Source organism: Mastomys coucha, unplaced genomic scaffold (assembly GCF_008632895.1).
Source record: "Mastomys coucha isolate ucsf_1 unplaced genomic scaffold, UCSF_Mcou_1 pScaffold13, whole genome shotgun sequence".
Lineage (NCBI taxonomy): Eukaryota > Metazoa > Chordata > Mammalia > Rodentia > Muridae > Mastomys > Mastomys coucha.
In genome coordinates, this window is record NW_022196895.1 from 7,419,428 (window position 1) to 7,444,976 (window position 25,549).

General features: G+C 38.2%; 1 protein-coding gene across 2 annotated transcripts in view; it reads left to right on the top strand.

Annotated features, from left to right (window-relative positions):
* The window catches only part of Mib1 (mindbomb E3 ubiquitin protein ligase 1), a 105,484-nt gene that overhangs the window by 63,964 nt on the left and 15,971 nt on the right, over positions 1 to 25,549 (top strand). For both annotated transcript variants that reach the window (XM_031364963.1, XM_031364964.1), the window contains exons 12-18: positions 244 to 395; positions 15,125 to 15,257; positions 16,851 to 16,937; positions 18,080 to 18,241; positions 21,422 to 21,603; positions 23,294 to 23,486; positions 25,269 to 25,347. In XM_031364963.1, the coding sequence (XP_031220823.1) occupies positions 244 to 395; positions 15,125 to 15,257; positions 16,851 to 16,937; positions 18,080 to 18,241; positions 21,422 to 21,603; positions 23,294 to 23,486; positions 25,269 to 25,347 (988 nt within the window). The remainder of the gene's footprint in view (positions 1 to 243; positions 396 to 15,124; positions 15,258 to 16,850; positions 16,938 to 18,079; positions 18,242 to 21,421; positions 21,604 to 23,293; positions 23,487 to 25,268; positions 25,348 to 25,549) is intronic.

Here is a 25,549-nt window from a genome sequence, read left to right on the forward strand (position 1 = left end):
AAAAAAAAAAAAAAAAAAAGGTTAGCTTAGGCTGCAGTGTGAGAATGTGCCTCAGAAAGAACCACTACCACACACCTGCGTGTCAGAGACAGATGACAAGAGCTCACAGCATGGTTGCTGACTGACAGCTTTTGCTTGTTAGAGAGCCTGCGGCTTTGTTGAGCAGTGAAAGGCTTCCTGTTGATGTGGTGATCAGTGGAAGGAGAACTAATGCAAGTCTCTTTAAACTTTAAAAAACAAAAGGATTCTGAAGGTGACACCCCTCTCCATGATGCCATAAGTAAGAAACGGGATGACATCCTGGCAGTTCTTCTGGAAGCTGGAGCAGATGTGACCATCACGAACAATAATGGGTTCAATGCCCTGCATCATGCTGCACTGAGAGGGAATCCCAGGTAAAGGTCCTCTTAATGTTTTAGGTGCAACTAAAAGATGGTTTCCTGTTGGATGTGGTAGTCATTTTTCTGATGTGACGAGGACAGATTTGGCTAGTTTCAGCAACTGATAAAGCTCTGTAGAAAATAGGCCTTTATTCATCAGGTACATGTTGCTCTAGTATAAGTATTATGAAGTGGTCTGTTGAATGTAGATATAAAATATCTAAAGATTTTAATTAAATGTGTGTTAAGATTTTTTGCTTCTTCAACGTCCTTCACAAGATATCTTCTAATCTCACATATTATCCATTTACATGATGTTAAGTATTTATGATCATTGTAATACTGGGTTATTTAGATATGTAATACCAAGGAACTTAATTATATTCTAGTAATGGGTGTTCTACCAGAATAAAAGGGTTTGCTGGTTAAAATTTGAGAGGGCTGCTTTTAGAGACAAATACAAATGATAAGGTTTTTATAAACAACTTATGTTTCCTTATAGTTGAGTAAAACCCTGTAATATATTGACTAAGAAAAATGTTCACTTTGATGTTTGGTAATTTTATCTATTGTGAATTCTTTCTTTTTTTAAAAAAAATTTATCTATTTATCTTATGTATATAGTATACTGTTAATGTCTTCAGATACCTGAAGAGGGCATCAGACTCCCATTACAAATGGCTGTGAAGTCACCATGTGGTAGCTGGGAATTGAAGTCAAGAACTCTGGAAGTGCTCTTAACTGCTGAGCCATCTCTCCAGCTATTGTGAATTCTTATTCTTTGACATTCCTTAATATGTGTGTGGGTTTTATTTTTAATTCTTTGAATATTTTTACATGTTCATCCCTCATTAATATATTTTATATCATATTTCAAATTTTTCTTTTGCTCTATTTAAAACCTCTTAGGATGACCACTTGAGGGTAGTTACAGAAGACAGCAGGGTTTTATTGCAGCTGCTGTGTGGGGTGAATTGAAAGGCCATATTGTCCAGTACACATTGAGTTTTTTTCAGATTACAAATATGTGAACTCTTCATACATTTGCATTGTAAAGGAGATAGTAATTATTATGTCTCCATCCTTAAGATAGATGAGGACAGTGATAAGCCTCTTTTCTAAGCACATCATAAACATCATCTCAATTCTTTTAAAAGCTGAAGTTTTAAAGCCTTAATTTGATGTTTTGTTTGCACTATTGGTGATTGTATTTAGGCAGCTTTGAGGGAAGCAGTATGCCAACAAGTTGTGGTACCAGCCCTTTGACCAGCTTTTGGTTGGGTGTGATAGCCTCATTTTATTTATATGCCTGGGGTTGCATTCAAGCCCAGTTCTTTTTCTTTTTCAGGATAGTTTCATTGTGTAGCTCAAGTGCTCTTGGAGCTGTCGGTCATCTTCCTGCCTCAGTCTTCTGAGTGCTGGGGTCATGGGCTGAGTGTCTAGAGCCCCTCTCTGACTTTCCTCCACTAATTAAAACCGTCCTGTCCCCCTTACCCTGTGGTTGTGGTGCTGACTGCAGCGTGCTGTCTTCTCTTAAACGGTTTTCTCACGACCGTGTTATCTTAGCCACCTTTCCTTTCTTCCCACCTGCAACTGCCTCCTCCTCTCCACTAGAGCTCTGTTGTGTTTGTCACTCACATGTGTGGCCTGCTTAGTGCAGTCTGTTAACTGCGTACATTTCCATATTTCTTGTCCATGAGGACTAGGGATGTTCAAATTCATGTGTATGTCCTCCACATTTATACAGTAGACATTCAAATTAGTAAAACAGTAAAGACCCCACAAGATTTCAAGAAGATAATGTATATTTAATTACAGAGTTAATTATTGTGTAAATTCTTGGATTTTTCAGAAAATATGCTAACAGTGACTCCTTCAGCCAGCTAATTTGTATTAGATGTCACTAAGAAAAAAAAGGAAAGATGCTAGGGAAGAGGGCTCAGTGGGAAAGGTGCTTGTTGTCCCATGGCGTGAGCTCAGCCCCCACCGCCCAGGTAGAGAAGCCAGACTTCTGCAAGTTATTCTCTGACCCTACATGTTTACAGTGACACACACGCCCACATGCATGCACACATAAACAGGTTTAAAAGAAAGGAAAATGTACTAACGCACATAACAAAATGGCTTTGGTTAAAGCTAGATGACTCTCTTATTCCTTTTTCTTTAACTTATTTTGGGCAGCTGTTACTGTGGTTGCCATATACAGATTTTATTGGAAAACATTAAATGTTTATATAAATGTATGTATCAATTGTAATAGCATGTTGGGATGTTTTGAGTTTTTTAACACAGTCATACTTAGTATATGATTGTATGCTTGACTTCCATTCCATTTTAATTGTAACTAGTAATAGTTCTTTAGTTAGTATAATTCTTTGGTGTTTTTGAGAGTTTTTCTTTTTACTTTTTGGAACATTTGCATTTTTCCCCCATTAATTTTTTTGAACATTATATAAGCTTGCCTCATGACAGGTTTGCTTGTAATCATTTCCACTTGTTATGATTGAAAATGTGGGAAGTTTCCAGAATTTGCATATGCACTTGTATGTATGTATGTATGGTATGTATGTATGTATGTATGGTATGTATGTATGTATGTATGGTATGTATGTATGTATGTGTATGTATGTGGAAACTGAGTACATTCCCTGACCTTTAGTTACTAACAGTAATTTTTCAACAGTGCATCAACAGCATTGTATAACATAATTATTGGATGTGCTTTTCTGAAGAAAAACTTTTATTATCCTGGACTTGAAAATATGTCTAGGTGCCATATGTTTATGGAAGGTGTGCTTTGAGAACTGGACTTGAAGGTGCAGATCAAAATAGGTTATAAATTTAAAAGCTGATCTGTAGGGTTAGGAATTGTAACTCAGAATAACACTGGTCATGTTTTCTGATATTGGTGTTTTGTTTATGTATTGGGGTACTGGAGATTGAGCCCAGGACATTGTATATGCAAGACACTCCTGAGCTATATCTCCATCCAGATATTTCATGTTTATAGAGATGTTTTCCCCTAGAGTTTAATCCTGTTATTATATCTCCATTGGGTAAATTTCTGTTGTAAATCAAGATTAATAAAAAATGAAAGCCAGGTTCAGTTGGATGACCATGCAGCCCAGGTTACTCAGGCACCTGCCTGCAGGCCTTCACCATTGCTGAAACGTGTGCTTAGTAAGCAATGTGAGCCATCTGCAGTTCTCTAGTAGTTACTAAGAAAATTGGGTGGCTATTAGTCTCTGGTTTTGTCTCCTTCAGTTTCTTTCCACTTAAGAGACTTGTAAGAAAAGTTTCTCTGAAGGACAAAGACAGAGCAATGGCATGTTTGTTAGTGAGGGTTATCAGCTGGCACGTGAGGAGAGCTGAGAATCCTCATGTAAGTACTAGTGTTTTAGCCTATTCTTTTTGTTTTAAAACAAAACCTTTGCTTCAGGTACAGGGTTAGAAGAATTAGATGTTTATTGTTAAAGTCTGTCCCTGGACAACATTCTGCTAAAACTCAGGTAAATAGTGGCAAAATTGAAAGCTTAGTCCTATTGAAGGTTATTACTGCATTTCTGGCATACTAAGTAGTATTATAGTTTTCTGTAACTTAAAGCATGCATATCATGTACTGGAGAAATGCCTCAGTAGTTACGAGCACATCCTGCTATTTTTTTTTTTTAAAGAGGATGTTAGTTTGGTTTCAGGCACCCATGGCAGATGGCTTTTACCTATCTGTAACTCCAGAGGGATCTGATGCCTCTGCCATCCATGGGCAACTGCAGTCATGTACATAGGCCCACATACAGACACATACAAATACACATTATGTACTTTTTAAGAATTAAAAAAATAACTTAAATTATGTATGCTAATGTGAAATAGTGATAGTCCCATCATATTTTTAGGTGAGTTTTTGGTGAGTTTCTCAGATATTTTTGTCATTTTCATTAGAGGTACAGTAGGCATTTTATTATCACTTTCAAAAGAAGAAGAAACTTAATAATGTGACTTTTAAAATTTAAAGTGCTTTTATAAGTTATTAAATTTTATTAATTAAAATGAAAAGTTAATACCACAACCACAAATAAATAACTTTATTTGAAATTCTTTTTAATCACACATTTTCATAAAGCCTTTAAGAAACATCTTTAAAAAGTTTAGTTCTTCCAAATAAAACTGATAGTTGCTAGTTATTTGCTTGTAATTACAGTCTGTATGAATTCAGTAAGTTGAAATTAGTTGAGATATAATTCACATTCACAAAACACTGGCTGTCCTGTGGTAATCAATGCATAGCTACAGCTGGTTGAAGGGGACCAAATCCATTGAAGAGGCGATTTGGTTCCATTTTACCAGCTTTAGCAAAGCATTGCCGCTGCTGGTTAGGACCCAAACAGGTTAAATGCTCTTTTGTAGAAATATGGCATGACAAGTATTAGAGGTTTCCACACTAGTGTACCAGTTGTTAAACAGAAAATTCCTGTTTTTAGGCATATGCTCTACTACTGCTGTTCTTACAGCTCACATCAGTATGCATCTTTACTTAGTTCTTAAATGCACCCAATAGCCTTTCAAAAGCAACATTTAAAAGAACAAATAAATCATAATGTGTTTCAGAGTAATGGTTCTAACTTATTACCAGGTCCGTTTGTTCATTCAGGCCTCTCTATGTAGCTCTGGCTGGCCTGGAACTCACTGTGTAGACCAGGCTGGCCTCAAACAGAGATCTGCTTGCCTCTGCCTCCCAAGTGCTAGGATTAAAGCTGTTTGCCACCATGCCTGCGAACCAGACTTTTAAGTAATTAAACTAGAAGTTGAAAAGGGATCATGTTAGCTACATATTTTTGTACTGCTTCTATTTTAGCATGATAGTTGAGGACTTAACAAGTTCTGACAAGGAGTGGAAGGATAAGAAAGGACTTAAGAAAGTAACTCTGTCCTTTAATTTATTATTACATCACACATGTCTTCAGTGTCATTCTTTGCTTTTGCTTACTAACCTTAAGTTCAAAAATTAACCTTCTTAAAAATTTATTTTCTTGACTAAACTCTATACTGTTTTGAGTATAGATTGTTTAGTTCTTATTATAAGATTAATGATACATTGATATATGGTAGTTGGCTATAATCCCTGAATTTTGAATATTAAAACCTACCATGTGATACTTTAAAACCAGTACTTAAACACTTGTTAATGCGATTCTGTTGTAGATTTCCTGCCTGCAGAGAATGTCTTTTGACACATACTCATACAATTAAAGTCTGATAAATCATAGTTTGTCTGTAAAATAAGAATGCTGAGGGGAATACCGTATAGTTTTATTTTTCTTTAATATGGTAGAAGGACAACACAATCTCAGACAGTATGCAGATAGTTTAATATTTTATTCTACATCTATTGTTAATTATTGTGCTTCTGGTGAAATTAATGTAATTTTAATTCTTTCCATCATTTTTTCCAAATAGTGAAAGAGGTGTTCAGTTGCCTGAACTTAAGTGCTGAAGATAGCATTTGCCTGGTTTTATTTTTAGTAGTTTCATGGCAGCCATTCAGCAAGTGCAGTTGCTCAAGTGTGCTTTTGGATTGTTGAGTTTCGTGTACTGGCCATATCAGGACAAGGAGAGGCCATGGGAAAAAATAGTACAGCGTCTGATAGTGTCAGCATCTGTTATCCCTGTCAGGGAGACAGTTGGAGTGTTGGAGTTATAGCAGTGTCAGCAGATGCCCAGAGCTGTGCATGTACTCACTTCAAAGGGACAGCTGACCTAAGTGCTGGGTGTGACATTTCAGAGTGGTTCAGAACACTCCTGGACATGAGCTGAACTTGGAAGCAACAGAATCAGTTTTCAGTTTTACTTTATAAATGAATAGCTAGTATTCTGTAAGGATTGTAACAAGTTCTTAGTTGCAAAAATGTTTCTTAAAGAATTATTAAAACCTTCCAGACCCGTGGAATAGCTAATATAGTTGTTCATAATTCATTATGAGAAGAATAATGCCATTTGATATAAACAAGGATAACACAGACTTACATTTTTGACAGTTTGTTGCCAATATATCCCCCTTATGTTTTAGTTGTGGCCTAGGGTTTTGTCATTTTTATCATTCTCTCTCATGCTGTAAGTATTAACTGCATTTAAGGTATAGATTGGGTTAAGAATTGACAAACTGGAGCAGGACAAAGGCCAGTGATTTCATGTGTGCAGTATAATTTTACTTAAAAGATAGTCTTTAAAAATTACAGTTTCAATAGCTGTCAGAAAAGAAAATAATAAAACCAAAAATTTTGCCTTATAAAGTCCTCTGATTTTAATAGGTTATACATTTTACAACATGTGAACAATAGCTGTTAAAATATGAGTAAAATCAGCTTTTTGTTGCTTTATTTTTCTTATTAGATTTGTTGGTCCTGATTTGATAGATGTGATACACTAGAATAAATAGCCAATTGTGAAGACAGATAATAGTTGATCTGTGTCTCACTGTTTTGTGCTAGCAATACTATTTCCTCTGTAGAAATTAAATTTTCTCATGTGAGTATTCAGTGTAGAGTGTAGTATTATTTAATGTAAAAATTAAAATCCACTTCCATGGAACTTTTCCCTTACGTATAATATAAGGGATCTTAGATTGCACCCGTAAATGGCTGGTACTTTTGGAATGGGGCCATTTTCTTGACGGTAGGTTAATTCAGAGTGTGAAGATCATCCTCCTGGAAAGAGTTTCCGTTAGTTTCAGCTTAGCTTCCTCTTGGCGGACATTACCTACCCAAAATACATACTTCTTTACATTCCATAGATTGTATGTTCATATGGGTACGTAAAGAAGTATGTGCTCTGAGTAGGCACTACTACGCCGACAGTTGTGAAAACATGAAGCAGCCCATTTCTCCCATTTGTTAGTAGAACATTCTGATTACTTTTCTGGAATAGCAATGGATCATGTGCAGAGATTAGCTTATCAGAGACTGAATTTTACACCAGATTTACCTGATCCCATCAGTGCAACTTCTGCACTGCCATGCTTTCTGCTCTTTGTTCTTGTAAGCACTGCCATGCTTTGCGCTGCTTCCTTCTTTTCCAAGAGATACAATCAGCAGAGCCCTAAGTGTGTCCAGAAATGTTAGCGTGCTTGCCGCCTCTCCCTTCATCACCCATCTCTTTTCTTCTTTATAATTTACTTCTAGATGTTTTATAGACAGATGATAATCAATTTAGTTTAAATTATTTTTATAAGCCAAATACATCTACTTAAAACTTATTGGAAGAAACAAGTTACAGTCAGCACAGGCTTTGAAATTGGGTCTTTCATTGTGTGAGTGAATTAATATTCTTAAATGGAAATTTATTTTCAAGTTAACAGATTAAAAACTCACTATCACTTAGCCAAGTTTTTGTTGTGTTTCTGTTTACATTGCATGCAAATTCAAATAGTTCTATGTCTGGTTCGTATGAGACTACTTTTTAAAAAGGGTTTTTAATATAATGGAAAAGTACTAAAATAACTTTTCCAAAGTCTCCATAAAAGAGGAGAAGCATTTTAGTCTGTGAATCTTGGGTTTTACCTTGAGTATCTAGCACAAGAAAAAAAAATAATCTGGGAGTGGCTTATAGTTACTAAGTCATTTCGAAGGTTAATTCAAAAGGAAACATTGAGAAGCCTTGAGATTTGGTAAGTATAGAAAAGGGAGTGCTGGGAGGAAAGTGGGAGAAGAGGAGTTCTACAGCCCATAAAGAAAGCTAGTGAGCTGCTGAGAACTGCACCATGCACCGTCGTGCAGATGTCTATGGTCTGAGTTGTAAAAACCTAAATCTTGAAGCAGCTTTTAGAAGCTATTGTGCTCTGGAGGCAGGTGCAGATTTACTAGAGAAGTGAGATACAATTGAAACAATTGTTTAATCTAAAACAATCAAGACCATGTCTTTAGTGATGTAATGTCAGTGGTAGCTTGTACATTTTTGAAGTTATCTGGCATGCTATTTGAACAGTGGCATTTTTACAACTAAATTATCAATTTGAGTTTTGAAATTAGCTTATGCCCAGATATAAATTAATTTAACAATGAGAATATATATCAGTCAATATTAGGTAAGCATGCAGAAAGTCAGGAGCATCCTCACAAGTTGGTTCTCATACTTGGTTACCTGTGAGCTTAGTGTAGCACTTACAGGGAAGACAGGAACTGACCTAGAGTCACATCGCAGTCAGCACATCATAACTGCTCTTTCACACTGCTGCTGCTCAGCACTTTTTTCATGGCTGGATGAAGTAAGCAGGTATATAAGTGAGCACAGACGCTTACCTTTTAAGATAGATTTGAAAGACAAGTTAAATATACAAAAAATACATAATTTACCTTTCTCCCTTGCTCTTCCTCATGGACATAGACAGACGCACATACACAGATGTGTGCATGTAGGCGTGTAAACACACACTCACCCACACAGATGTGTGCATGTAGGCGTGTAAACATACACATACACACACTCAAATTGAATCAACATTGGTCATATAATTTGGAGTACAATATATCAATTATATAGATATGTAGAGAAAGTTAAGTAATAGGAAGGTTGCTACAGAGGCAAAGAGAATGTACCTAGAGTTTTTGTTAGATGAAATGATTCACAAGAGGGGAAAAGCTGCAAAGGATATTAATTTTGTAATCTAAGACTAAATAAAAACCTGCAAGCAAAACCCTAAACCCATCTCACACTCTCCCAGGTAGCTGTAAGCATCCACCCCATGTCCTGTGCCCACCAGACTATTTTGGGTTCTTCTGATGCCTCAGGAAACATTCTGCATCTTTCCTGCTTTGGGGCTCTTTTGGAGGAACAGGAGTTTGAGTTTCCAGGGTTAGTGGTAGATCTGGAAGGAAGCTACCTTGTCATATCCAGAGGTCAAGTCTGCAAGCGAGGTCAGGACTTGCACATAGTCACCACAGAGGCCAGCTTAGACTCTTCCCGAATCTGTGGCCACAGCCTAGGTTGTTAGAGCTTTATAGGCAGCTGAGCATTTGAAACATGCACTCTCAGGCAAGCAGACTCTCTTGTGCCTCTCTTCCCTGACCATATTTAGTCAGCCATAGCAAAAAATAGTCTCTCAGCTGTCGATTGTCGATCTAAAAGCTGAGGAGGCTTCTATCTTGCTTTCTGCCTATTGATTGTTCTTCCTGTGGTCCCAACACTGCTTTGCCATTTGTCCTGCTATTTTTTTTTAAGTACTGCCAAATAAAGCTGTGTCTCATGTTTCCACTTACATTTCCCAGATTCTCCCGAGCTTGTGCTGAGACTAGGAAAACCTCACGCGGCTGTCACTATACTTAGAAGCACTGCAGGGCGGGGGCTCGGGGAGGGGGACAACAACAAATTTGCCCTGGCTGGTAGCAAGACAATCTTCAGGCAGATCTGCAGGATGTAAAAATCCCTGTGCTACCAAAATGTTTCATAATCTGACTTTTTTTGATGGTTAAAATGTTTTGTATAGTAATGTATTACACAGCTGTTGGCTTGTAGGGATTTTGTACAGTTATATTTAGGGCTAGATACTTATATTTTTTTAATTATTTAAAAATAATAAGTAGACCTTGAATGGAGAATAGAAATGGTGAGTAGAATTTATATAGTGACCGTGAGATAAGATTAGTAAGAAACTTGTATAAGGGATTCTTTGGAAGGATATTTAAAATCTTAGTTCAGTGTCCACTTCGGTCACTTTGGCGTAGGGCTTAATGAAAATATGGTAGGAATGCCTATGGGTAATGATGTGCTTTGAACTGTATGTACATGTACAAGTCCAAAGATGTCTTTTAGTGTGGATTAAACTCTTAAACCTAAGTCTAAAGTGATCGCTTTCTTCTCTTTTAAGCCATGGCTCCAGTGTTCTAAGTATCATTTAGGTATAACCATCCACAGACTAAAATGGTCATGAGTTTGGCATAATTTTGCTATATAGTATATGTATGTGTTAGAAACAAATACATCAGCGTTCTCAATTTTAATAGTGCATTCAGGTTAAATTTAAATATAGACTTTTTTTTTAATGAAAAATGTGTAGTATTAAAACATCAAACTCAGCAAATCCATAAAGATAAAATTTAAATCTCAAAAGTTTGAAAAACTGGGCAGGAGAAACCAAATCTATCTTGTCCGTAGTTCAGACGCATTCTCCTAAGTAGCCAGTGAGCTAAGAGTCGGGCAGAACTTCATCACTCCACACAGGCAGGGCTGTCCTCGACACTCTTTTGCCTTCACGATGAACTTGCTTGGGGTGAGGATTTTAAAGGAATGCTTTTGTGAATACCGGCAAATTTTAGAAAACTGCACCTTTTCCAGATGTTCAATTATATGTACATTAAGAGATGATACGTGTTAGATTTTAAAAGAATTTAATTTTCAGGTCCTAAAGTACCCTACTGTTGAGTAGCAGTGCATACTGTGCCATGTTCCTGTGCTGGGTTGTGACATAGAAATGAGTCAGAGAATTCCTGCTCCTGTGGTCAGCAATCCACCAAAGATCTGGTGTTACTAATACCCTGCCTGGAAGCTCAGAGTTGATCCTCTGCGCTTCTTCATTCTTTCCACTCAGCAACACTTTGAGCTCTGGTCTCCATGTGCAAAGAATCCCCTTTTGTATGCAACTGTATAATAATGTATGGTACACCTCCAAAGCCTTTTGTTTGGGCTAACTTTCTTAAGTATCTTCATGGACTCTGCTTTGCTTACTATTACGGGATTCTTAAATTCGCTAAGCAAACGTTTATTGACCACAAAGTAAAATGCTGTTCTAACATCTTTCTAAAATTAAGTGATACTAATATGCAGTATTAAACTACTTCTGTAGTTTATCTACTGGATTTGAGCATGGTCCCTCTGAGTGCTGAAGAGAGAGAGACATTGGGAACAGCATGGCAGGCCCTAGAGATTTGCCTGGTACCATTTGAGCACCACATACCAGTGTAGACAGCTGCTTGTCCCTTCTGCTTCTTGGAACTCATTTGTTCATCATTCAGCAAATGTCTGAGCACTGCCATGTGCCAGGGATTAGGCGAGGCACCACTATTAGTTGTTCTGGAACTTAATGCTTTTTTGGCACTATTTACAAATGCCTGCTTAACTGGTAGTAAGATCTTATCTCTGAAACATCCGTGTCCTTAACCTATTGGAGAAGAACTAGGTGATAAATGGAAGAGTGTGTCTCTGTCGGGAAAAATAACACCAAATCTTAGACACTGCAGTTAACAGTCTGTTGACTTAGTAAAAGAAATTGACTTACTTATTGAGCTAGTAATAATGCCTTTTGTATAATTTCATAGCCCTCAGTGCTTGCAGTATAGCAGTAGGTACTCCTAGTGACTAACTGCAAGTGCTGCAGAGAAGATCCCGTAGCTGCCCTCCAAGGTTCTAAGTTGTGTTCCTAAAATTGCCCATTCTTTAGAAAGAAGAGGGCAGACTGCTCTGATCTATTATCTGTGGATGGAGGAGAGGAGACAAGGCTCTCTCCTTTTATTTTCTCCAGGCTTATCTTGCAGGCTGGGCCTAAAAATGGTATCTCTTCTCAAGGTCGGGTATTGTTTTGTTTACTTTTCTAAAGGGGTTGATAAGTATCTTAATAACTATCTCTGAAGAGGGGTTGGAGAGATGGCTCCACTGTTGAAAGCACTGGCTGTTCTAGAGGGTCTGGGTTTAACTCTCAGCACCCAAGTGGCAACTCAAAACTGCCTATAACTAGTTCCAGCAGATCCAAAATCCTCATGCAGACATACATGCAGACAAAACATCAATGCACATAAAGGAAAAATAAATAAATCACTACACAATTTACTCATGTAAGTATATATGTATGTTATATATGTGTATGTATATACGTATGTGTATGTATATATACATATATGTATGTGTTTATATATATATATGTATGTGTATATATAAAAGTGAATCCCCCGTAGCTCCAGTGTAAAATGTGCCTGTTAGCCTGTGTAGATGCTTCTCTCAGACAGGGAACATGGCTGTGCACCCCATGAGTGTGATCTGTACAGTGCTTGTCAAGAGGGTAGAATAGAAAAAGTGGAGACAGTGTACACCAGAGAGCTGTGACACACACTCCTCTGTGCATGTGTCAGTGGTCAACCTTGAGAGTGGTAGATAGCACTGCCTATGTAGTTACTCTGCAGGGTCCCCTGGCCCCAGACTGATGAGAAAACATACAGTTAATACTAGTTAATACTCCATAGGCTTCTTAGCTTTGTCAAAAACAAGGAAAAGTGAAACTGTCACAGCTCAAGGGGACCTTTTGAAGATAGGATATAATGTGGTTTTCAGAGCAGACAAAAGGAACATTAAATAAAAAAATTTTAATATGTTTTAAATCCTAGAGAGATAGAGAGCTGGGGTCTAGCTTAGTGGCAGAGCATGTAAAGGTTCATCCATTCCCGGCATCACAAAATGAATGAACATTTATCCACGCAGTGTCACCTAGTTGATACTTAGTTTGCACGTCTAAAATATATATATATATATGTATATATATATATATATATATATATATACACACATATATATATATATATAATTAGTTTTTAAGAGACAAAGTCTTTATTTGACCCGAGTTTCCATTGGATTCATGACCTTGTTGCGTCACCTAAAAGCTAGGGTTATAATTATAGGCTTGCAGCACTATGGCCAGCTTTCATTGGCTTCGACTATGATCTGTCTGCCAACCTTTATTATACTTGTTTTATTTTTTGGAGATTATATTATTTTCATTGTTATTTTACGTGTGTGGGTGTTTGTCTTTGTACTACATACATGCCAGTGCTTCAAGAGGCCAAAAAGAACAGATTCTCTGGAAGAAGTCACAGACAGTTGTTAGCTGCCTTACGGATGCAGGGAACTGAATCCAGGTCATCCAAAAGAGCTTTAACCTCTGGCAGTCTCTCCAGCCCCTCACATTGCTTTTAAATACTTTATTTCTTCTTGAAAATTAGTTTACATTTTATGTATATGATGTAGATGTGTGCCACATTATATCTGATGCCTAAGGATGTCAGGAGAAGGCCGATGAACTGGAGTTACTGATAGCTGTGAGCCATTATGTAGTGGTGCAACCAAACCAGGGTCCTCTGCAAGAACATCAAGTACTCTTAACTTCTGAGCCATCTTCACATCCCTATAGTATTTTATTTTTCATAAAAGGTTTCATGATTTACATGTCTTTTAAACTTTGTTAGAAAGCTATAAACCTCTTACAAGTTTTTTTTCTCATGTTTTTTTCTGCACTCCTTGATGCAGAGTGATGGATAGTGTATGATATCCATCATGATATCCATATGTTTTATAGTATAGTAGTCACCAGTGACTTTCCCTAATCTGAATCAAGCTAGTCATGGTGGGAGGCTAGACAGGGAGATCAAAGTTCAAGACTAGCTTTGCCTACATAAGTAGGAAGATGCTAAAAGCAAAAAATGTGTTAAAACTGAAGCCCTTGGCAGCATTAGCTTAAATTTAGAGGTTCTTGTTCCTCCAAAACTTAATTTTTATATAAAGATTAATTTATATTTAATGTATATGAGTGCAGTGTTCAGACACACCAGAAGAAGGCATCAGATTCCATTACTGATGGTTGTGAGCCACAATTTGCTGGAAATTGAACTTAGAACCTCTGGAAGGAAGCAGTCAGTTCTCACAACCATTCTCTCCAGCCACCCAAAGCTTAATTTTTAAAAACAGTTACTTATCTGTTTTTATTGTGTGTGTGTGTGTGTGTGTGTGTGTGTGTGTGTGTATCTGTATGATGAGCTTATGTGCGTAAGCATGTGTTCACGCATGTACATCATTATTCCATGATGTATATATTGAGGTCAGAGCACAACTTACAGGAGTGGGTTCTCTCCTTCCACCATAAGTCCTGGAATCAAACTCAGGCTTAGCCACAAGCACTTTTACCTCTTGGCCCATCATAACTGCTCCTTCAAAGCCTATTCTTAAGATTCTTCCTACATGGGATTCATAGAGTTCTGCTATCAAAGACCTTTGCACCTGAGTGCTCTGAGGTCCGAGTGTCAGTGTAGAGGCTGACACCACCACAATGATACCGCCATGAGTTTTCCATAGGAAATATTTTTGTGAGGAAAGGTTGCCAAGAAGCATTTATTTCTTAATTTGGTTCTCTGGGTCTCTCGCTCTTTAGGGGTCTTTGACTTTTTGGCTTTTTGAAAATATTAATGATTTTAGAAGTGTAAATATTGAATTATGATTACCAATCGATACATCTCACAAACAGAATTTTAGCACTAAACATAAATCAGATTTTAATTCTGCTATTTCTAACAAGCTACTGAGTATGTCTGATCACTGTTTTCTTACTGTCTCGCCCTTATTACCTGCTATTATTTGTTATTTTTTTCATGGGTAGAAACTACTGAAGGTGAGCCATGCGGGCTTCCTCAGGCCACACTGTTGTCTGCTTTTCTGGGCGGTCTCCCTCCCAAGCACAGCTTTGCTCCGTAGCACTGAGGTTCTGTGCTTGCTGCATTCTGCACGTGCTGATAGTTTATTTGGCTCTCAGAATATCACAAAGCAAAACACTGGAAAATTATGACAGTAATATCTGCCTGTGTGTGGAAACATGATTGTCTTTTATTTTTAAAGGTTATCTTCATTTGATTACACAGTTCTCAAAAGAGAATATTTTTTCAAAAGAAAACAAAGATCATATTATGCAAATGTAAAGACAATGTAAATTTGCCTTTCAGTGCAATGCGTGTTTTACTCTCAAAATTACCAAGACCATGGATTGTGGATGAGAAGAAAGATGACGGTTACACTGCCTTGCACCTGGCTGCCCTGAATAATCATGTGGAAGTGGCTGAGCTGTTGGTGCATCAGGTAGGAGAGGCTGTTGTGCTCTAACAGACATAGGACTTTAACTGCAGATACAAGTTGCAGTAAAACCCCCATGATGATGAAAATCAACTCAATGTATGTTCTGTTTTTAAACACTGGTTATTTTTGTTTGTTTGCTTGAAACAGTCTTGATATGTAGCCCAGTCTTAGCTAAAACTCAGTATCCTGCCTCAGCCTCCTGAGTGCTGGGACTGCAGGTACATACCAGTCTTCCTGGCTAACACTGGCCCTCCACCCACCTCCTCATTTGTGTTTATACCATTCTGCATGTATAGAGGTCAAAAGAACAGTCTTCAAAAGATGATTTGTCCTTCCATTGTGAGACACTTGGAGATCAGACTCAGGCCATCAGGCTTGGCTGCATCTTGCCAGCCTCTCTCTAATACTTGCTTGTAATCTTCCTACTGTGCACATTTAAATAGATGTAACAGATGATCTGAGAATCAGGTAGCTCATGACCAGTCAAAGAAACATAATGAGCTGGGCGGTAGTGGTGCACACCTTTAATCCCAGCACTTGGGAGGCAGAGGCAGGCAGATTTCTGAGTTCGAGGCCAACCTGGTCTACAGAGTGAGTTCCAGGACAGCCAGGGCTACACAGAGAAACCTTCTGTCTTGAAAAAGCCAAAAGAAAAAAAAAAGAAACATAATGAAACATGATAAAAGCAAACCAGAAGTTTCTGTCTTCCAGAGTATGGTATAACTTGCTGGAGTTTCAGCTCTGGCCACAGTCCATGCATGGGCACAGGTGCCATCCCAGTTGTGACTAGATGGGTTTAACCTGGCAGTGCAAGGTGTGTCTTTTGAAGCTTTGACTCTGCTCTTAATTTTGCTTTGTTATGTCAAGACGTTATGCTAAGCAATTTTTTTGTGCTGTATTTCTTAATCTTTACATAAGCCCTGTGAAATAGGTCACACTATTTTGGAACTGAAGAAAGGGCTACATATTGAATTGCTTAGAAAAGTTTACATGACTTGTAAATGGCAGAGCTAAAGACAGAGTGCCTTGATTCTAAAATCAGCTTTGTCCACAGACTCTTTCCCTTTTTGTGTAGTAACAGCTGCTTTCAGAGTCCATCCACTTGTTCCTCTCCTGAGCGTGCATAGGACTTCCTGCTCTACCTTTAGGAACTTCGTAGTACTCAGATCACCTCCTCACTTCTTTTCACTGAGTGAGGAAGAGCTTGGTTGTGCAAGAGAAGGAAGTGAATTTCAGGTCATTAAAGTTACCGAATCCAATATGGAGACAGTTGCTTTTCAGAGGTACTTACAGCTTATAAGAGTTGCTCTCAGGGGATAGTAAAAGAGAGTGCTGTTCAGCTCCATACTGTACTTTGGCCCTGAGCTGGTTTGAGGTAGTCACTGTAAAAGAAATACTCATGTTTACATTAACTGTTCTTCGTAGGTTTGTTGTCTGTCTGTCCCATTTTCACTATCTGAATGAGAACAGTGTCAGGGCAGCTTCCAAGGACGAAACAGTAGTAGACAGAGCTACGTATTCCATGTCAATAGCTAACGGTTTGCATGTTCTTCTCTGTTGTTCAGATGTAAGCATTTAAAATCTGTTCCTTGTCAGGGAAATGCCAACCTGGACATCCAGAACGTGAACCAGCAAACGGCCCTACACCTTGCTGTTGAGCGGCAGCACACCCAGATCGTTAGGGTAAAGTATTTATTCTTGGTAATGTGAGCTTCTCATAGCTTTTTAAGTGTGCTGGGTTAGAGCCTTTCCTTTGTGTCTGTGGGATAAGGAGTTAATACACAGTTCAGAGTCTTCAGCATATTGTCCTCATACTTCTCATAATGATAGTGAGAAAATGTAAAGTAGCAACTTGACTAGTTACATCCCTCTTAATATGTGTAGTTGATAGTAAAAGAAAAGCTTTGCCTGGGAACTTTGCTGTAAATTGATTAGTTGAACTATATGTTTTTAATGTACTAATTTGGTGATTTCAAACAAAATACCTGAAAAAAGTATTGCTTTAAGTATTTTTATGGAGCAGTGTCTCTGCCACAGTGTCACTGGGAAATAGAACAGCAAAGTTCATTCTGTGCTCTGCCTCAGAGCAGCAGAACTGGAACTGGTCCTTTGTTAGTAGCTTTTCTTTTTGCTGTGACAAAATAGCTGGCAGAAGCCACTTAAGGATGGGAAGAGTTGGTTGGTCTCACAGTGTGAGAAGATGCAGTCTGTTAGGATGGGGAAGCCATGGCAGTTGGTTACAGTGTCCCTGTCCTTTTTATTCCGTCTGGTATGCCAGACCATCACATAGGGCCACACACATTAAATGTAGATCTATGTGCCTTCCTCTGTTAAACCTCTAGATACTTCCTCAAAGACACACCCACCCAGAGGTATGTTTCCTAGGTAGCTCTAAATCTAGAGAAGTTGATAGCAAGAATTACCCACAAGTTTGAAAAATAAATCTTAGAATTATATTTTATGTAACTTTTTAAAACAAAAAAGAGACAAAACAAGACAAAAAGTATGACTTGCTAAGACAAGTAAGACTGTATAGAGATTAGGTTCTGTAGATGCTGTTGTTTAGAGCTCTTTGGTATTTGTAGAAAGTATTAGGAAGATTGTGGAAACACCGTAAAGACAATCTTTAGGGAACTTACAATTTACTGTGCAAGTCACACGATGAAATAATCAGTAACTCATTTTGCCAAATGATTGTGTTTTAGCAAACAATGTTTACATTTATTGTTATTTAAAATTTCAAATAGGTCCAGAATACTCACTGCTGATAGGCTGCAGTTTCTTATAGGTATGGACACTATCCAAATGAGGCATCTTTCTCTCAGCTTTTGGTCCGTGCAGGTGCTAAGCTAGACATTCAGGATAAGGATGGAGATACTCCTCTGCATGAAGCTTTGAGACATCATACTTTGTCTCAACTACGCCAGCTACAGGACATGCAAGATGTGGGCAAGGTAGATGCTGCCTGGGAACCTTCAAAAAACACAGTGAGTAAAGAAAATGTCCTTTCACTAATAGTGGAAGCATGTTTTATGTTTACTCTGCATCTGATTTGCATTAGATAAAACATTTTATCAGCGATGGACTTGGGTGTATCAAACTTTAATACTACTACTGGTCCCTATGAAGTGCATTTGTTCTGCATCTTATCAAAAGTTGCTTGGTTCTTTAAAATTTCAGCAGTACAAATTGGGTAGAGTGAGTATGTATTATGGTTTTAATTTCAAATCCCTAATGCCTGTTCAGTTTGACCTGCTTTTTATTTGATCAATCCCACATGCATTTTTTTTTTAATCTCCACCACATTTGTGTTCACAGAAGTGCCATGCTTGTGGAATTTTATTAACTGCAATGACTATGAGTGGCCAGTGAATAGACAGGCAGACTGTGTCAGAACCGTAATGTGCTTTTTTTGTGTTTTTTTTTAAAGATTTATTTTATTTTATTTTATTTTTATGTGTATGAGTACACTGTAGCTGTACAGATAGCCATGAGCTATCCTATGTGTGGCTGTGGGAATTGAACTCAGGACACTCGCTCCAGTGTAGTTCACTGTAGCTGTCTTTAGACACACCAGAAGAGGACATCAGATCTTATTACGGGTGGTTGTGAGCCACCATGTGGTTGCTGGGATCTGAACTCCAGGCTTTCGGAAGAGCAGTCAGTGCCTTTACCCGCTGAGCCATCTCTCCAGCCAGCCCCCCCACCCCCATGCATTTTAAGAGCTATCTGCTCAAATCTTTTTCATTAGAATTTTAGTATTCTTTGCTTTCTTGTGGTTTTAATTTTTGAGGTGTTAGGGATTGAGTCCTAGGCCTCATGAATACTAGGCAAGCACTCTCCCACTTCCCAGGTCTTTTGTTTTCTTCTAATTATCAAAAATTGTTTATATAATACAAAATCAAGTTACTATCAAGGATGTGATGTGTACTTACTTTTTCTGTCTCTGGCTTGTGTTGCTGCTGATGTCGTCACTGCCTTGTCTTCTCTCTGGGGTGATCGTGCAAAGTAATGACTGGTGGTGCAGTGCTGCTGCATAGGATCAAGCTAACTTAGTATGGAATATTTTTGTGTGGAAGTGATGACTTACTCAAGAATAGTCAATGATGTTTTCCAAGAATTAAAGTATGTAAAGACAGACATGCTAACTCATGATTGTAATCCCTCACTTAAGCCAAGGCAGGATTTGTGATCAAATTGTGCTATATAGTGAGTTCTAGGCCCGCCTAGGCTGGAGTGAGACCCTATCAAACAAAACAACAAAGGCATCCCGCGTCCCTGTTTAATTACGTATCCTATGGTTTCCAGACACTGGAAATACACTGTATCCTCCAAGTGTAGAGAAGAGTGGAAGTGCAGGTAAACCAGTTGTGTGTATAGTGACTGGTGTGACATGTGCCTCTCCTACCTTCCTGAGGAGACAAGGTTCAGAATGGGTAGTTGGTCCTTTATGCCTTCTCAAAAAACTTTTCATTCTTAGAAAGCTGTAAGAGATGGGACTCCATTTGATCTAGTGTCTCCTCCAAGATGTTTCTCTACATTCAGATGAGCCTAAAGTCTAAAATCAGTCTGTTGATATTCTCCTTGTCAGTAGTGCCCTGGGATGGCAAGAAGTGAGTTGTGCTGTACATTCATGTTTCTTTCCCTTTCGACAGCGGTGTTTTGTGATGAGGCCTCAGTCTACCCCAGTTATCCTCAAACTTTTTTTGGTTTTTTGAAACAGGGTTTCTCCGTGTAGCCCTGGCTGTCCTGGAACTCACTCTGTAGACCAGGCTGGCCTCAAACTCAGAGATCCACCTGCCTCTGCCTCCCAAGTGCTGGAATTAAAGGCATGTGCCAGCACTGCCCAGCTGTATCCTCAAACTCTTGTTCCTTCTGCCTTGACCTTTGCATGGCTGGGATCATGGTGTAAGCCACCATGCCCAATTTTTGACAATGTTCTTAGAAGAGCAGACTGTCTTATTGTTGAAAAAATGTAATTAGTTTTTTCTTCTATTTTTTATGCTTTACGTGTCCTAAGAAATCTTTGGCAAGATGGTCATTCAGACTTCTTGCTATAGAAGCTTATGAAGCTGAGCTATTGCATTTAAGTTCAAGTGAAGTTTTATATAGCATATGTTATAGGTTGCAGTTCACTTGTCACTGATCAGTGGCCAACTGTCCCTATACCATTTGTTGAGTAGCGTTTTTTTCTGCTTGAGTGCCTGCTGCCTTTATCCAAGATCAGTAAGCTATTTAACTGGGGATTTCCTTTTACATACTGCATCTCGTTCTTCTCGTCCATGTTCTTTCTTAACTATGGGATACCTACTCAAGTGTCTTAGAGCTTTGTGATTCAACATTTGTTTATATTAAAATCAGGCAATAAAAGTCCTCCAAGTTTATTTTAAATAATTGGCTATTTTAAGCCTTTTCACTTTCAAATGTATTTTGTTATCATTTTAACGCATATAAATGAATCAGAGGCCTGAATGTTTGTGAGTTGTTGTCTTGTAAGACTCTGAGGATATATTTTTTAACTCCTTTGTACTTTCTTTTTTCCTTTTCCTTGTTTAAAAGTTGACAGGAACATACTTCTCTTCATCGGTTGTTGTATAATAAGATCATAAAAGTACTTTAAAATAGTACCCAGCTTCTATGGGACCTTAGTGAGTCTTGATACTTATTTTAACAATTTCAGATATCTTTGGATCCATAGCTCAGATGATGTCATCAGATGCTAGCTCTTCTTATTCCTTTAAGGTTTGCCTTGATTCAGAAGCCTTAAGAAGTTAGTTGGTATCGGCCCTAGAGCTAACCTGAGTGGGGACAAAAGTGCTCTTTCTTCTTAGTCAGAAGCTGTACTTGAGTTCCTCAGCCTTAATTGACCTGACTTTGGTTCTGTGTGGTAGAATCAGCCATGTAGGAGGCAGGCATCCAACTGAGTTTAGCCACTTTTGGTCCACTTGTACACTGGAGAATCGATTCACAAATGAGGGAAAATGGGAACTGGGGAGAGGTGAGTCTGTATTAGGACTGAAACTCTTACATGTCTGCACACACACACAAACACACACACACACACACACACACACACACACACACACACACACACACACACACACACACACACACATTCACGGTAGGTTTCTATAAGGGAGATCATGACTCTCTTCATTTGATTTCAGTTAATAATGGGGCTTGGTACCCAGGGGGCCGAGAAGAAGAGTGCGGCATCTATTGCGTGTTTCCTGGCAGCCAATGGTGCTGATCTCAGCATTCGAAATAAGAAGGGTCAGTCACCACTGGATCTCTGTCCTGACCCAAGTCTCTGCAAAGCTCTGGCAAAATGTCATAAGGAAAAAGTCAGGTTTGTAGTTTTTGTCACGTCACGTACTATTCTCTCCCTGAGATGCTCTGCAGCCTCGTAAGGGAAGACCTGGGACTTGCATCTTGATCTCTGCTGCTCTTAAACCTTTGTGTTGCCCCTTCCTTCCTTGGGAGCCTTTCCTCTATGTAGTGTGTCTCATGTCATGTTACAGTCCCCACATTATGTGTACTACTTTATGGGTAAGCTTAAGTAACTACTTTAAACTAACTTGGTCTTCTAGGAATCCTGCATGCTAAAGCTCTGACTGACATTACAATATTTTCCTGCAAAAGGTAGTTTACTCTCTGAACAGAGTGAATATCATGGAAAATTTGTAATATTTATAATACTTTGCACCAAGACCTTGAAGACAATTACTAGCAATCAAGCGTTAAAAGAATGAACAAAGGAGCCACCGGGTTGATTGGGCATTTTCTCTAAAGGTGATCGTTTCACACATTCATATGTGAAATGTCAGGAATTTTAATGAAAACTTCTGGTATACATTTTTTTTAACTGAGTAGGCATACAAAAAGTACACATCTCTTTTGACCTCTATACCTCTTATCAGTGACTGTATTGGTAGCTGTCCCTTTACTTTTGTATTTTCTCACTTCTTTTTTCTTCTTTTCGATCATGACACTCTTTTTTTTTTAAATTGTTTTATATATGTGAGTACACTGTAGCTATCTACAAATATGTTAATAATATGTTTATATTTTCTACACACCAGAAGAGGGCGTCAGATCCCATTACAGATGGTTGTGAGCCACCATGTGGTTGCTGGGAATTGAACTCAGGACCTCTGGAAGTCAGTGCTCTTAACCGCTGAGCCATCTCTCCAGCCCCTGGTGGTGACTTTTAATTAATACAATAGTATAGTGCTACTTGGGATTTTTTTGTTTGTTTGTTTGTTTGTTTTTTAAGATTTATTTATTATTATACATAAGTACACTGTAGCTGTCTTCTGATGCACCAGAAGAGGGCGTCAGATCTTGTTACAGGTGGTTGTGAGCCACCATGTGATTACTTGGGTTTGAACTCAGGACCTTTGGAAGAGCAGTCAGTGCTCTTACCTGCTGAGCCATCTTGCCAGCTTGTTTTGTTTTTTTGTTTTTTGTTTTTGCTGTGTCTTTGTAGATAGAACGTGTACTAAATGAAATTTCGCTTACATTAGTTTTAATTTGTTTATTTGGAGACAGAGACTCACTACGATGTTCTGACTACCTTTAAACTCACTGTGTAGACCAGGATGGTCTTGAATTCACAAAGACCCACTTGCCTGTTCCTCTTGAATGCTGGGATTAAAACCATGCACCACTTTACCCAGCTCATTAAATTAGCTTCTGCTAGCGTTTTTAGCTTTTTATTATAAGTTTACCCTTTTTCATTGAGTCTTAATTTAGTTTGAAGATTGACTGGCACTAGAAGAATATGAAGGTGCAGAGGTTTATAAACAGGGAAAGGTACCTGTTTGGTCTATGCTTTTGAGCAAAAATAATTTGAGAGATGTGAAAATAAACAATTATAAATTTAAAAAAATAAAGAAAAGGTTTTACATAAAGTTGTTGACATTTGATTTTTAACATAATGTTTTTATGTGTGGTGATGACACTCTGGATCTTAAAAAATTAACATATTTGTTTAGCGTGTTTGGATGGGCTTGATTTGAAATATTCTGTTTTATTAGTGGCCAAGTGGGTTCTCGGAGTCCTTCTATGATCAGCAACGATTCTGAAACTCTAGAGGAGTGCATGGTGTGTTCAGACATGAAGAGAGACACGCTTTTTGGTCCATGTGGACATATTGCGACGTGTTCTTTGTGTTCCCCTCGTGTCAAGAAATGCCTCATTTGTAAAGAACAGGTTCAGTCCAGGACAAAGGTAAACAGACTGGCCAGTATTGGACTGTTGTGTTGTATTGTGGAGTTCTCTGAGACCTAATGCTCTCCTCTATAATAGGTATTTTACTATGTTCTTACAAATAAGTTAAATATAATACATAATTTATACGTTGAAAGAGATTACTTAAGAGTTTCTGAATTGATTTCTAGTCTAATCTTACTAATGTTCCTTGTCATGTTATTACCAGGATTTAAAAACCATACGTGGTTTTTAAGTCTCAGTCTTTTTAGTTTACATTTCCTTTTTATATCTAAAGTATAATACTTAAAAATTAGTCACCTGTTTTTCTTTCAGAGCCTTTTACAACTAAGGTATATTGAATTCTGCTTTGTGTTATGTGTACTATGAAGTTTTCAGATCAGTGGAAAATTTAAAAAAACAGACACATCTAACCAATCAACAGATATTCTGGGTTACTAGCTATTTTTGACCATAAGGAAATAGTGCCCCCAAGTGGTTAAAGCGGAATCAACAGTTTCATTGAAGAAAAATCCTAAATTTAGTGCAAAGGGTGTTGTTTTTAGAGGAATCATTAATATTTTTTCAGTAATTAGGGAAGTATAAATACATTACAAATTAATTCAGACATTTTGTTGAATTGGGAAATAAAAGGTTGGTTTTTTTTTTTCAGTGCCAACAATCAAAGTGGGAGATTACTTTGTTAAGTAACATTATTACATGCTGGGAGGGGCATCGTCTGTTCAGAGTCACAAAATGCTTTGATTCAGTTGTTCCACGAGAGGGAGTGCAACCCAGGAAGGTGATCCAGATGGGGAATGTTTATGCTTACAAAGACTCTCCTTTTTAAATAGAAGAAAGGATAGATAAGTGTTTATTAGATCAAGTTTCTTTATTATTTTAAACTCTTACAAGTAATATTAGGTATTGGGGGTGGTTTTTTTTAAGTTTTAAAGAATATCATAGACCAGCCAGGTTTTACTGTACTAAAATAGTATGCCAGGTATGCAGACTCCATGTACAGTACTGAACCAAAGGCTGGGAGAGTACACATACATGAAAGCAAGAACAGTGTTTTAGTGCTTGGATGGTGTTATAGTGAGAGGTGGTCATCTCTAGCTAACAGTGCTGATAGAGAAAATGTAGTCAGGCGTGGCCGTGCTGAGAAAAAGCAGGCTGTTTGGAAAACAAATGTGAGTCTGAGGGAGTGGTGCGAGCCAGAGGGAAAAGGAGCCACAGGCAGGGACCACAGTGCACAAAACATACGACACGCTCATATTGAAATTATAAGTTGGTTGTGGAAGACTTAGAGTCTTAGTGACAGGACGGGTGAGGAGTGACCTAATCACTCTGGGCTCTAGGAAGCATGGGGACTGGCCAGATCCTAGGAGGGGGGCTTTCATGAAGAACTCCCTAGAAGGAGGCAGCACAAGCACCCTCTCTTGAACTTAACAGTTTGACTTCTCTGGGTAGATTTTGTTGTTGTTAGCCTTTTCACAGTCATTTGTTTTAATACTTGTTTATTAAAATTTCCTTAAAGTTTTGGGGGAAAAAAAAGGTAAGCTAACATATAGCTCCTTGTCCCTGACTTCAGATGAAATGGAGTCTTCCTACACTGCTCTTCGTGTCAGGTATGAGAGGAATGCAGAAATAGCCCGTTAAACTAGGTACCTAGTGATATGAAAACGAGCAGGCAGGAGAGCCAGAGAGCAGAGCTTCTGTAGTGGGGAGGGACATGGCGGCATAAGCTGCTGGGTGACATGATTTCTCTGCACTTGTTCACTCTGTCTTTTCTCGATGCAGATTGAAGAATGTGTGGTGTGCTCTGACAAGAAAGCAGCTGTTCTCTTTCAACCTTGTGGGCACATGTGTGCTTGTGAGAGTAAGTATCCTTTCATAGAGACAAAAGTAAACGACTAAATCTTTGATGTTTGTGTTTGTTTATTGGATAACCCACCTACAAAAAAGCTGGACAAGCATTTAGTACTTTTTGGTCTCTACTTTTGAGCGACAGAGTATACTGAATAATTTGATTTCTGAAATTCTATGTTCTATCAGACTGGACTCTTTTAAAAATCATTTTG